The sequence below is a fragment of the Cucurbita pepo genome, chromosome 6 (assembly GCF_057944985.1).
Source record: "Cucurbita pepo subsp. pepo isolate OVF chromosome 6, ASM5794498v1, whole genome shotgun sequence".
NCBI classification, from domain to species: Eukaryota; Viridiplantae; Streptophyta; class Magnoliopsida; order Cucurbitales; family Cucurbitaceae; genus Cucurbita; species Cucurbita pepo.
The window spans coordinates 13,905,752-13,917,969 of record NC_141803.1 but is presented as its reverse complement, the minus strand read 5'-3'; the positions used below and the strand labels follow the sequence as shown (position 1 = coordinate 13,917,969).

Here is a 12,218-nt window from a genome sequence, read left to right as displayed (position 1 = left end):
CATGGCCTGAAGTACTCTTGCTTTCTTCCATGTCTCCGCCACAGTCACTACCAGTCGATCCAGTCAAATCACCGACTCCTCCTTTTTTATAAAATACACCATAATCTACCGTACCTTTCAAGTACCTTAAAACCATTTTACCTGCTGCAAAATGTTGTTGTGTTGGACATGCCATAAAACGACTAATCAAACTTACAGCAAGCATGAGATCAAGACGAGTAGTTGTGAGATACATCAGACTTCCCACTATTTGTTTATACAAAGTTACATATACTTTTGCACCATTTTCATCTTTGCCAATTTTCTTTCCTGGAACAATGGGATTACAAACAGAATTGTAATTCTCTATGCCAAGTCGATTTAAAACTTCAACAGCCTACTTTCTTTGACATGTGAAAATACCATCTAATCTTTGTATTACCTCTATTCCAAGAAAAAATTTCATCTGACCTAAGTCAGTCATATCAAACTCTTTCTTCAAGGAACGTTTAAACTCGTCCAATAGTTCTTCATCTGGTCTCCAGTAAATAAAAAATCATCAACGTAAATGCTTACGATAAGAATTTTACCTCCCTTCCTCTTGATGAAGAGTGTTTGCTCACTGGAACTGCTTTTGAATCCTTCCTTGATGAAGTAGGATTCTATTCGACCAAACCAGGTTCTAGGTGCTTGTTTTAATCCGTAGAGAGCCTTTTGGAGTTTGTACACCATCTCCTCACTTCCCTTTTTCTCTAGCCTTCACCGAAATCTGTTAACCATACAGGTGGATGTCGATTTCTCCCCTCCCTTACTGTCAAATCTGGTGCGACGGTTACTGGAAAAATTGTTTTCAGCAACTTGTTCAATTGTTTCAGCAACCGATTCAGTCGTTTCTTCCGTGATTTTTCTTTCTCCGTTTTCAGCAACTGGTTCAATTGTTTCAGCAACCGGTTCAGTCGTTTCCTCTGTTATTCCTCCTCCTTCGGCTGTGTTCTTATATATTTCAATGTTTTCCCCCAGTCTAATTTTTCCGTTGCTCTCCATTTACCCATTTTTTGAAATGGAGTTCCGATGTTGCTTGCCTTTCATACATGCCTCACAGGTGGGGTTTGGAGCCCCAATTTGCGGAAGGCCTTTCACCTTGTTTTTGTGTTTCAAGGTGCACAAGCCTTTGTAGCCGAGATGACCATATCGATGGTGCCAAAGTGTTGACTGGTCCGTATTTGAAACTTGGAGGCATCTTTCTTCATTTGTTGTGGTAGATGGTTCAGCACCCAAAATAAACTGCCGATTTGCGATCATAATTGACTCTGCTATTTTTCCTTTTTGTGGATGATAAATGCTACATACACCATCTTCAAACAGCACTGCTACTCCTTTTTTCTTGTAGTTGTCCAACGCTCAAGAGATTATTTTTTAGTTCAGGTACCCAATACACATTACTAATAGTGCAACGAACCCCATGCAAAGTTAATTTCACTGCACCCTTTCCCATAACTTTCCTACCTGTATTATTTCCAAGTTTTTCAATGTGGGAAAATGTCTTGTCTAAGCTGGAAAACATACCTTCACTTGCACACATATGGTTTGAGCAACCCGAATCTAAGAACCAAGCATCACTCCTTTTTGCTTCATGTCTTAACATATGAGCCATTAACAGCATTTCATCCTCTTCTTCCAGCTCTGCATAATTCAATTCCTTATTCATCTTTGAACATTCATAATTAAAATGAGCTAAGTCATGACACCTATAACATTCAACCATTGCTTTGTTGAAAGTTGATCTTCCTCTTCCGCGTCCTCTGCCCCTGTAAGTTCCTCTTCCTCCATTACTTATTTTCGTTCGTCCTTCGACTTTCAGAACTTGCTCCTCTCCATTAATGCTGGATCTGTTAGTTTATTCAATCTTGTATTAACCGTAATTCATTCGTATTTGTTGTTTGTATTTTAAATTATGTCAGTTTTAGTATTTGTGGATAAGATCAAGGGAAGTTATTAGCAGTTATTAATGTGTGGCTGAGATTGTAAGAAGTTAGTTTTTCTTTCTGTCTATATATGTACTGTGTAACAAGTTGAATAAAATAAGTAACTTGGTTTTGTTTATTTTCTAAGTATTGTCTCTCTTAGAGAATAACGTTATTGTGCAAAAATCACTTCCTCGTATGTGTGTTTTCTGTCATTTGGTATCAGAGCACTGGTTACATGCCAAAGATCATGCCGAGAAATAATAACAACAATGGAGAGAGAGGAGAGTCGTCGAAGTCTGCAACAAAGGAAGGTCTGGTATCACTCCAATGCCCGACGTTATCGAGAACCAACTACTCAGCATGGGCTATGAAGATGAAGGTCTATTTGCGTGCTCAAGGGGTGTGGGACGCAATCCAATCAACTGAGTCTCTGGATAGTCTTGATGAAAGGAAGGATCAAATGGCCTTAGCAGCTATCTATCAAGCAATCCCTGAGGAGATGTTGTTTCTGTTAGCAGAGAAAGAGACAGCAAAAGAAGCATGGCAGACGTTAAAAACTATTCATGTGGGTGCTGAACGTGTAAAGGAGGCAAAGATCCAAACTCTGAAGATTGAGTTCGAAGTTATGAATATGAAGGAGTCCGAGACTATAGATGATTATGCAGCAAGATTGACATGAGTTGTTAATAAAATACGTACTTTTGGAGACAACTTCGAAGAGGCATGCTTGGTGAAAAAATTTCTCCGCTCAGTACCTTCTAAGTTTCTTCATATCGCATCGGCAATAGAGCAATTTGTCGATTTAAATGTGATGAACATGGAGGAAGTCATCGGCCGTCTTAAAGCATACGAGGAACGGATCGGTGGCAACAAAGAGAATGCTGAGCATGTCTTATTTACAAAAGGAGAATGGAAAGCAAAAGAATCGAAAGGCAAAGGTGAAAGTTCAACTTTCAAGAAAAAACGTAGCGACAATGGAGGCCATAGCCGAGGGCGAGGTCGCAGTGGTCGCTGGAGAGGGGGAGGTCATGGATGTGGAAACGACTCGTTACATCAAGAGAAGAAGAGTGACAAGAGCAAGGTAAAATGCTACAATTGTCAAGGCCTAGGCCACTATGCCTTAGAATGTCGGAAGGTGAAATGTTATAATTGTCAAAAGATTGGCCATTATGCATCCCACTGTAGATCGAAGAAAAGGGAGGATCAGGCGCACTTGACTGAGATGCAAGGTGATGAGGATGAGCCAGTCTTACTTATAGCACAAGTTTGTGAAGTCCGAACTCTCGGTTCACCAGAGTTGACGGAGATGGCTCTTTATGAAGAGAAGGTTGTCCCGGAAGAAATTGACAAGAAAAACAACACTTGGTTCCTAGATACGGGAGCCAGCAATCATATGACTGGTTGTCGAAGTTGGTTCTCGGAATTGAACGAGTCAGTGACCGGCACGGTGAAGTTCGGAGACGGATCACTTGTAGAGATAAAAGGACGTGGAGACGTGATGCTGCAATGTGAAAATGGAGATCACTGTATCCTTTCCGATGTATAATTCATTCCTAAACTTAAAAGTAACATTATAAGTTTAGGACAATTGGATGAACAGGGCTGTAAAGTTGAGATCGAACATGGTTTACTTGTCATTTTCACAAAGGCAAAGGAGTTCTTGGCAAAAGTGAAGCGGTCACGAAATAGGCTATATACAATTAGCCTAAAAACAACGAAACCAACATGTCTACTTGGTAAGTTGTCTGAAGATTCTTGGTTGTGGCATGCTAGATATGGGCATTTGAATTTTGAGGCTTTAAGAAACCTGTCTACGAAACAAATGGTGAAAGGAATTCCGCACGTTGAAAGGATCGAACAAGTTTGTGATAGTTGTGTAATCACTAAACAACGAAGAACACCATTCCCACAACAAGCGAATTTTCGAGCCGTTAGTGTTCTATAATTGGTGCATGGCGATTTGTGTGGTCCAATTACTCCAACAACTCATGGAGGTAATAAATTCTTTTTGCTGTTGGTAGATGATTTTAGTAGATATATGTGGATTGAATTGCTCAAAAATAAATCTGATGCATTCTTGGGATTCAAACGTGTTTAAAATAAAATTGAAGCTGAATCCGGAAAGAAATTGCAAGCGCTTAGAACTGATAGAGGTGGAGAATTTACAAGTATTGAGTTCAAAGAATATTGTGAGAGCAGTGGGATTAAAAGATATTTAACAGCACCCTATTCTCCGCAACAAAATGGTGTGGTTGAACGACGAAACCAAACGGTTATTGCAATGGTGCGAAGCATGTTGAAGTGCAAAAATTTGCCGATGCATTTCTGGGCAGAAGCAGTGAAGACAGCTGTCTAAATCCTCAATAGATCCCCAACGAAGAGTGTAATTGAAGCAACTCCTCATGAGAAATGGAGAGGAAGAAAGCCTAATGTAGAGCATTTTAGAGTGTTCGAAAGCCTGGCGTATGGAAGAAATACAACACCAAATTTAACCAAATTACAAGACCGAAGTGTGCCAATGATTTTCGTGGGATATGAAGCAGGTTCAAAAGCTTATCGTTTGTATGATCCTAAAGCGAAAAGACTTCATATCAGCCGAGACGTCAAGTTTCTAGAAGAAGAAGAATATAAATGGGATGTGCAACAATTGGAAGAAAATAAGAAGGAAGGTGGTAAATTCGCTGTTCATTATGATCCTCAGGTCTATGTGAAGGACGAGGACATTTTAGAAGAGCGGGGAGAATCATCAGGGACTCTATTAGGAGACGATTCATCACCAGCAAATGATTTATCAATAGGAGACGATTCATACGTCTCATCTAGTCCAAGAAAATTTCGATCGTTAAGAGAAATTTACTCTGATTCTATTGAGTTGAATGAAGAAGCTGGGATGTGTTTTCTTTCACTTGAGGAGCCAAATTCATATATGGAAGCAAGAGATAATGAAAAATGGCAGCAAGCAATGCTAGAAGAGTTGTCTGTTATTGAAAAAAATGGCACGTGAGAGTTCGCAAAACTACCAAAGGGACATCGAGCAATCGGGTTGAAATGGGTATATAAGTTGAATAGAAATTCGAATGGGGAGATCATGAGGTATAAAGCTCGTTTAGTCGCAAAGGGTTTTGTCGAGAAATATGGAGTGGATTTTGATGAGGTATTTGCACCTGTTGCAAGGCTTGAAACAGTGCGAGTCTTGATTGCTATAGCAGCGCAGGAGAGTTGGGAGATTCATCATATGGATGTCAAGTCAGCGTTTCTTAATGGTGAGTTGAAGGAAGAGGTTTATGTAGAACTACCAGAAGAATTTGCTGTGGAAGGTTGAGAAGGGAATGTTTTACGACTTAGGAAAGCATTGTATGGCTTACGTCAAGCACCTCGTGCCTGGAATGCAAAACTGGATAATTTCTTAAAGTCTCTTGGATTTCAAAAGTGTCCTTTAGAGCATGCTGTGTATACACGTTGGAAAGAAAATAAAATTCAGATAGTTGGAGTTTATGTTGATGATTTAATTATTGTCGGGTCAAGCAAGGATGATATTTTGAGCTTCAACCAACAAATGAAGAAGTTGTTTGAAATGAGTGATTTAGGATTCCTGCCTTATTATTTGGGAATAGAAGTTAAACAAGACTTCGATGGAATCAGGTAATCTCAATCGAGTTATGCGGCAAAGCTTTTGGCAAAACTTGGAATGATGGATTGTAATCCGTGTCATGTTTTCCTATGGAGCCGAAAACAAAGCTAAGCAAAGCGAGTAATTGTCCATCTGTTGATTCCACTTTTTACAAGAGTATTATCGGAAGTCTTCGTTATTTAGTGAACACACGACCTGACTTATCATATTCCGTTGGAGTTATGAGTCGTTATATGGAAGCTCCGACCATGGTTCATATGGAAGCTGTGAAGCAAATACTCAGGTACGTGAAAGGAACCATTGATATTGGATGTCATTATGTGAAGGCAAAGCAAGTAGAAAATCGATTAATCGGATATAGTGATAGTGATCTTGCTGGAGATATAGATGATCGAAAGAGCACTACGGGGACATTGTTTTTCTTATATGGCAATCCAATTACATGGACTTCAAAGAAACAAAAGATGGTGGCACTTTCATCCTGTGAAGCGGAGTATATTGCGGCGACGTCAGCTGCTTGTCAAGGAATGTGGTTAGGACGTTTACTGAAGGAATTGCATGGGAAGGAAGTAAATCCAGTTCGTTTAAATATCGATAACAAGTCTGCTATAGCATTAGCGAAAAAACCAGTTCATCATGATCGCAGCAAACATATAGACATGAGGTTCCATTTCATTCGTGAATGTGTGCAAAAAGGAGATTGAAGTGGATCATGTAAAAACTGAGGATTAATTGGCTGATATACTTACGAAGCCAATAGGACGACAAAAATTTGTGGAGCTTCGAGAAAGAATTGGTTTGAAGAATGTAAGAATGTGAAGATCGAAATACAAGATTAAGGGGATGATTTGTTAGTTTATTTAATCTTGTATTAACCGTAATTCATTTGTATTTGCTTTTTGTATTTTAAATTATGTCAGTTTTAGTATTTGTGGATAAGATCAAGGGAAGTTATTAGCAGTTATTAATGTGTGGCTAAGATGGTAAGAAGTTAGTTTTTCTCTCTGTCTGTATATATACTGTGTAACAAGTTGAATAAAATAAGTAAGTTGGTTTTGTTTATTTTCTAAGTATTGTCTCTCTTAGAGAATTACGTTATTGTGCAAAACTCACTTCCTCGTACGTGTGTTTTCTGTCAGGATCTTCGCAATTTTTGTTCATGCACCACTAATGAACTTTGTAATTCATCAATGGACATGTTATCAGTATCTTTGGATTCCTCCATGGATACTACAACATACTTAAATTTTTCAGTCAGGGTACGCATAATTTTTTCTACAATTTTCTTGTCTGGCATATCTTCTCCACTGCTTCTCATCTTGTTGGAGGTTATCATCACTCTTACAAAATAATCTTTGATGCTTTTATCATTCTTCATCTCTAGGATCTCAAATTCTCTCCTTAATGCATTAAGAAGAGATTTCTTCACTTTTTGGTTTCCACAAAATTTTCGTTTCATTGAGTCCCAAACAATCTTGGCTGTGCGACGATCCAAGATTTGCTCAAAGACAGCTCGATAAATTGCCTGGAAGAGGTAATGCTTTACTTGGTGATCTTTGAGTCTAGCATCATCAAGGTGGCCCTTTTGTGCCTCAGTCAACATTGTTCCTTCCTCTTGACCTGAGAAACCAATCTCCGCCACACTCCATAGACCTTTTGCTCTGAGCAAATATTCCATCAGCTCACTCCATCACTAAAATGATCAAAGTGACCATCGAAGTGAGGGATCTTCGTTAAAACTTTTTCTTCACTCATACTCTCTCTATTTGATCACTAAAAAATTGGGGCTATGATACCAATTGCTAGGTTTTGACACAACTAAGCCAGAAACATAAACAATTGAAGCTGGAAGTGATAATATTATTGAATATTGAACTTGGCTTTCGTAGTCTCACAAATAACCCTAAATAGAAACTAACCACAAATCTTGGAAACAAAAATCTTGTAAACAAATTTGGTAAACAAATCAAATATTTAAACTAACCCCATAAAAATACTCTAACTCTTCTTTGATCTAATCAAATTCTTCGAACATGAAGTGGTACGAAGGTTGTGTTTATAGGGAGTAGAAAGAGAGGGGCGAAGGGTTGTTTTAAGAGTATTGTTTGGTATTTAGTTTAATTATTTGTCATATAGTTAATATTTCTATTGTTATTTGTAAAGTTGTAAAAGCCAGGTTGAGTATTCAATAATATCATAACTTGACACTACGATTGTTTAGGTTTTCCTGAGTTATTACTAAGTCAAAATCTAACGCTTAATTGGGTTTTCATCTAATTTTCTTAATAATCATTTAAAACTCACCGTTCTTCCTTCTCAGACGGTGGCATACTCGTTGTGGCTAGTGTCTTCGTGCGGAATCCTAATGTCGCATCGTTCAAATACTCAAAAGCCACGATGGTGATTTACTACCACGGCGAGGTGATCGGAGAAGGGGAGACGCCGGCGGATTGACGAAGGCAAAGGACACGATGACGATGAATGTGACGGTGGAGACCGAGGCGGAGGAAATGGATGAGGGTCTGAGTTTGATGGAGGATTTGAAGTCGGGAGGTTTGAATATCAGTAGCCACACGGAAATGCCAGGAAGGGTCAAAATAATTGGATTCATCAAGAAAAGGTTTGAGGTTAAAATGAACTACTCATCTACTTTCAATACTAAACCCAAATGACTCAAAGGGAAGATTGTGACAAGCATGTACAAAATTTCTGATTAATGAAGAATTATGGGAGGAATTTGAAACCAAATGGCTACTAAGTTTGTAGTGTTTAATATGAGGAGTATTAAAAATTTTAATTATGGTACGTAGGTTGTTTATACATTTTTTGGATTATATCACTTTTCACTTTGCTTATGTAACTATATTTGTACGTTGGATCAAGAGTGAATTTGTTTGACCATGAGTGAGTGTGACTCCCAAACCTTTGTAACGACTCATGTCTAGGATTTGACATGGTCAGGTTACCTACTCTTTGTTTCTAAGAGTGAAAGCTATTCTCGCGAACTAACTCGAGTTCTTCCGGCATGTCTTTTCCATATTCACATGCATCCTAGAAAAATTCTCCACAGGTTACGTGCATCATAGAATTGCTCCAAGCAAAACATACCTAACCATGAAGTTCTTATAATTGAGCTATCGAAAAGGAAAATGAACCTTATTGGTATATGGAGTGACTATCCATGTTCTAAAGTATTTCTTGGCTATCATATCCTCAGGATACCTCTCGTTTGGAAGTGGTTTCGGTTCAGTCATGTACCCCTCATTTGCTCGGGTGTCACATACCTACCAACTTTCACATTAGTTCGTTTTCAAACCACATCTTACTGGGAGAGATACTGCCCTAATACAATTTGTAACGGCTCATGTCCAAGATTTAGAGCCATTAGGTATCGAATCTGCATTACAAATCTTGATCTATCCTAGACATGACGCGTTACAATTTTGGTCGACCCTAAAAGCTTGATCAAACATTTTAGAATGATCCACTAATCCAAAACCAGTTCGGTGTAATGGCTCGTCCCTTCAAAAGTTGGCCTGAGTTTAACGACGTGACTTTTTAACCCGCCATCAAGAAAAAAGAAAGAGAATTTGTTTGAAAAAAGAAGGTCAGATGGCCAATTTATTTTTTTATCAGTGGGGACATAAAATTATAGACCTCATTTTTTCTCCTTCCACACAATCAAATTCAAAAGGTGACATTTTCCAAGCGTGGGCATGGAGGCTCATAATATAAGTTCTTACCAAACTACACATCGAATAGCCAAACTACACGTCGAATTGTTTACGGTCAAAAAGACAAAGCAATCTGAATTTATTTATTGTATGCTTTGGACCTTCTAAATATGCGACATAAAAATTCAATGTTCAGAATATTCTACTTTCTCTCCTAGAATATATATATATATATATATATATATATATATATATATATATATATATAAATTAATAAATGCATAGTATTGTATGAAAAGTGTATAAATAAAATATTTTCAATAATTTGATTACATTTTTTAAACTTAGATAATTAAGATGTTAACTATTCTATTTTTATTAAAATAATTTTATGTATTTGTGAATTATTAGGTGGAAAAATGTCCCCAACTCAAAAAATGTAGTAGGGGTATTATATAAGAACTTATCATAAACGTAGTTAGCTACTATTTTATTTTTTAATTTGAGACTGGAACAAGCTTCGAGTTTTATTTAAGAAGAAGGGGCCATAATGTTAAAATATTGGTTCTGTGGGCAAGATATGTATGAACGTTGCTAGCTTTGTTAGAAATATTTGCTTATTACTCAACAAATTATCAAAGTTAGAAACACAATTTATTAACAAAGCAACGGAATTAAGAAAAAAATGGAAGGAGTTTCACTGTTACATCGATCTTTGATCTTTTGAACAAATTTCAACCTATTAATGAGATATATAAGCAACCTTTGGGCTATGCTTCTCTCACCCCGATTCATAAAAGAGAAGAAAAAATGGGAAGAGCTTTTCAAGTTGTTCTTTTTCTAGCATTGTTTGTGTTTTTATCTCCTTCTGTTTATTCTTTACCGTTGTCAACAAAAGGAAGGTGGATCGTTGATTCGACAACAGGGCGTCGAGTGAAGCTTGTGTGCGTGAATTGGCCTTCCCACACACAGAGCATGCTAATAGAAGGTCTCAACCACAGGCCATTAAAAGAGCTGGCATATGAGGCAATCAAGTTGAGGTTTAATTGTGTACGACTCACATATGCAACTCAAATGTTCACTCGTTATGCAAATAGGACAGTTGAAGAGAATTTTGACCTCCTCGATTTAGAGCAAGCAAAAGCCGGATTGGCTCAATATAATCCTTTTGTGTTGAACAAGACTATTGCTGAAGCCTATGAAGCTGTTGTTGATGTGCTTGGAGAGAGTGGTTTAATGGTGATTGCCGACAACCATATGAGTCAGCCAAGATGGTGTTGCTCTCTTGACGATGGCAATGGATTTTTTGGAGACCGCTATTTTGACCCTCAAGAATGGCTACAAGGTCTTAGCTTAGTTGCTCAACGCTTTTCCAAGAAATCAACGGTACGTACAAATTAAGGAAAATTCTCACACTCTTGAGACTAAATTCTCACATTCTTTTGTTATGACATTTAGGTGGTTGGAATGAGCCTACGAAACGAGATATGAGGAACCAATGAAAATGCAAATGTTTGGAACAATTATGTTACTCAAGGAGTAACAACAATCCACAACATTAACCCAAATGTTTTGGTGATTGTTTCGGGCCTAAATTTTGATAATGATCTTCCATGCTTAAAAGAGAAGCCCTTGAATGTAAGCACCTTAGACAACAAGTTGGTTTTTGAGGTGCACTTGTATTCGTTCATTGGAGATCAAGAGAGTAAATTTATAAACCAGCCACTAAATAATATTTGTGCAAATATTATCGATGGCTTTGTAGACCATGCTGTATTTGTCAGAGAAGGACCAAACCCATTTCCTTGGTTTGTCAGCGAATATGGGTACGATCAGAGAGAGGTTAACGATGCAGAGGTTCATGAGTTGCTTCACAGCTCATCTTGCACAAGAAGATTTAGATTGGGCATTATGGACTTGGCAAGGTAGCTATTATTACAGGGAAGGTCAAGCAGGGCCGGCAGAAACTTTTGGAGTTCTCGACTCCAATTGGACTCAAATTAAAAATCCTATCTTTGTCCAGAAGTTTCAACTATTGCAGACTATGTTGCAAGGTAAGTATAATTATATTAACGATTTTGAATATATGGATCTATAACAAGTGTATAAGACATTTTTTTACGGTGCACAGATCCAAATTCCAATGCATCGTTCTCGTATGTTATATATCATCCACAAAGTGGCCAATGCATCCAAGTCTCAAATGACAACAAAGATATTTTCATGGGTAATTGCTCCATCTCAAGTCGATGGACTCATGACAATGATAGCACTCCAATTAAGATGTCAAGCACTGGTTTATGCTTAAAGACAAGCGGAGAAGGCCTTATGCCATCTCTCTCAACAGATTGCTTCGGCCCTCAGAGTTCTTGGAGAGCCATTTCAAACACTAAGCTTCATTTGGCCACCGTAACTCAAGATGGGAAGAGTCTTTGCTTGCAGGTTGAAAGCTCTAATTCTTCAAAAATTGTGACAAACTCATGTATTTGCACCAATGGTGCTCCAAATTGCCTCCAAGACACCCAAAGTCAATGGTTTGAACTCGTTGAAACCAACACGTTCTGAGTTGCTTATGTATTGGGAAGAATAAATATATGACATGCCCGACTTTGAATTGGCCCCTATTTTTTCTCTAATTCTATTCATGCTCGTGCTTAACTATAACCGATTTTATTTATCGTACAAACATATATGAAAAATAATACCAACAATAATGATCGTATAAAAGATTGGACATATAATAAATAATAGAAAAATAATTATTGACCATTTAACTACAAATTTAAGCATAAAATCGACAACCCTAATATGACTCCGACATTTTCAAAACTTTCATGCCAACCCTAAATTCAAATTCCAACAACTACTAGTATATTGGACCAAATTCTAAATTTCTATTTTAAACTAATTAATAGACTAAGCAACATTTGTTGGAACAAGTTTGAACCATTGGGGTTGAGGATAACC

General features: G+C 37.7%; 1 protein-coding gene and 1 pseudogene across 1 annotated transcript; both read left to right on the top strand.

Moving 5' to 3' along the window:
• Positions 1–5,666: 5,666 nt before the first annotated feature.
• Positions 5,667–6,281, top strand: LOC147792374 (secreted RxLR effector protein 161 pseudogene; annotated as a pseudogene).
• Positions 6,282–8,048: 1,767 nt separating this feature from the next.
• LOC147792373 (glycosyl hydrolase 5 family protein-like) lies at positions 8,049–11,816 on the top strand. The gene is made up of 4 exons (XM_087124464.1): positions 8,049–8,197; positions 10,349–10,637; positions 11,017–11,305; positions 11,383–11,816. The coding sequence occupies exons 1-4, from the start codon at positions 8,049–8,051 to the stop codon at positions 11,814–11,816; spliced, it is 1,161 nt and encodes a 386-aa protein (XP_086980590.1).
• Positions 11,817–12,218: the final 402 nt, after the last annotated feature.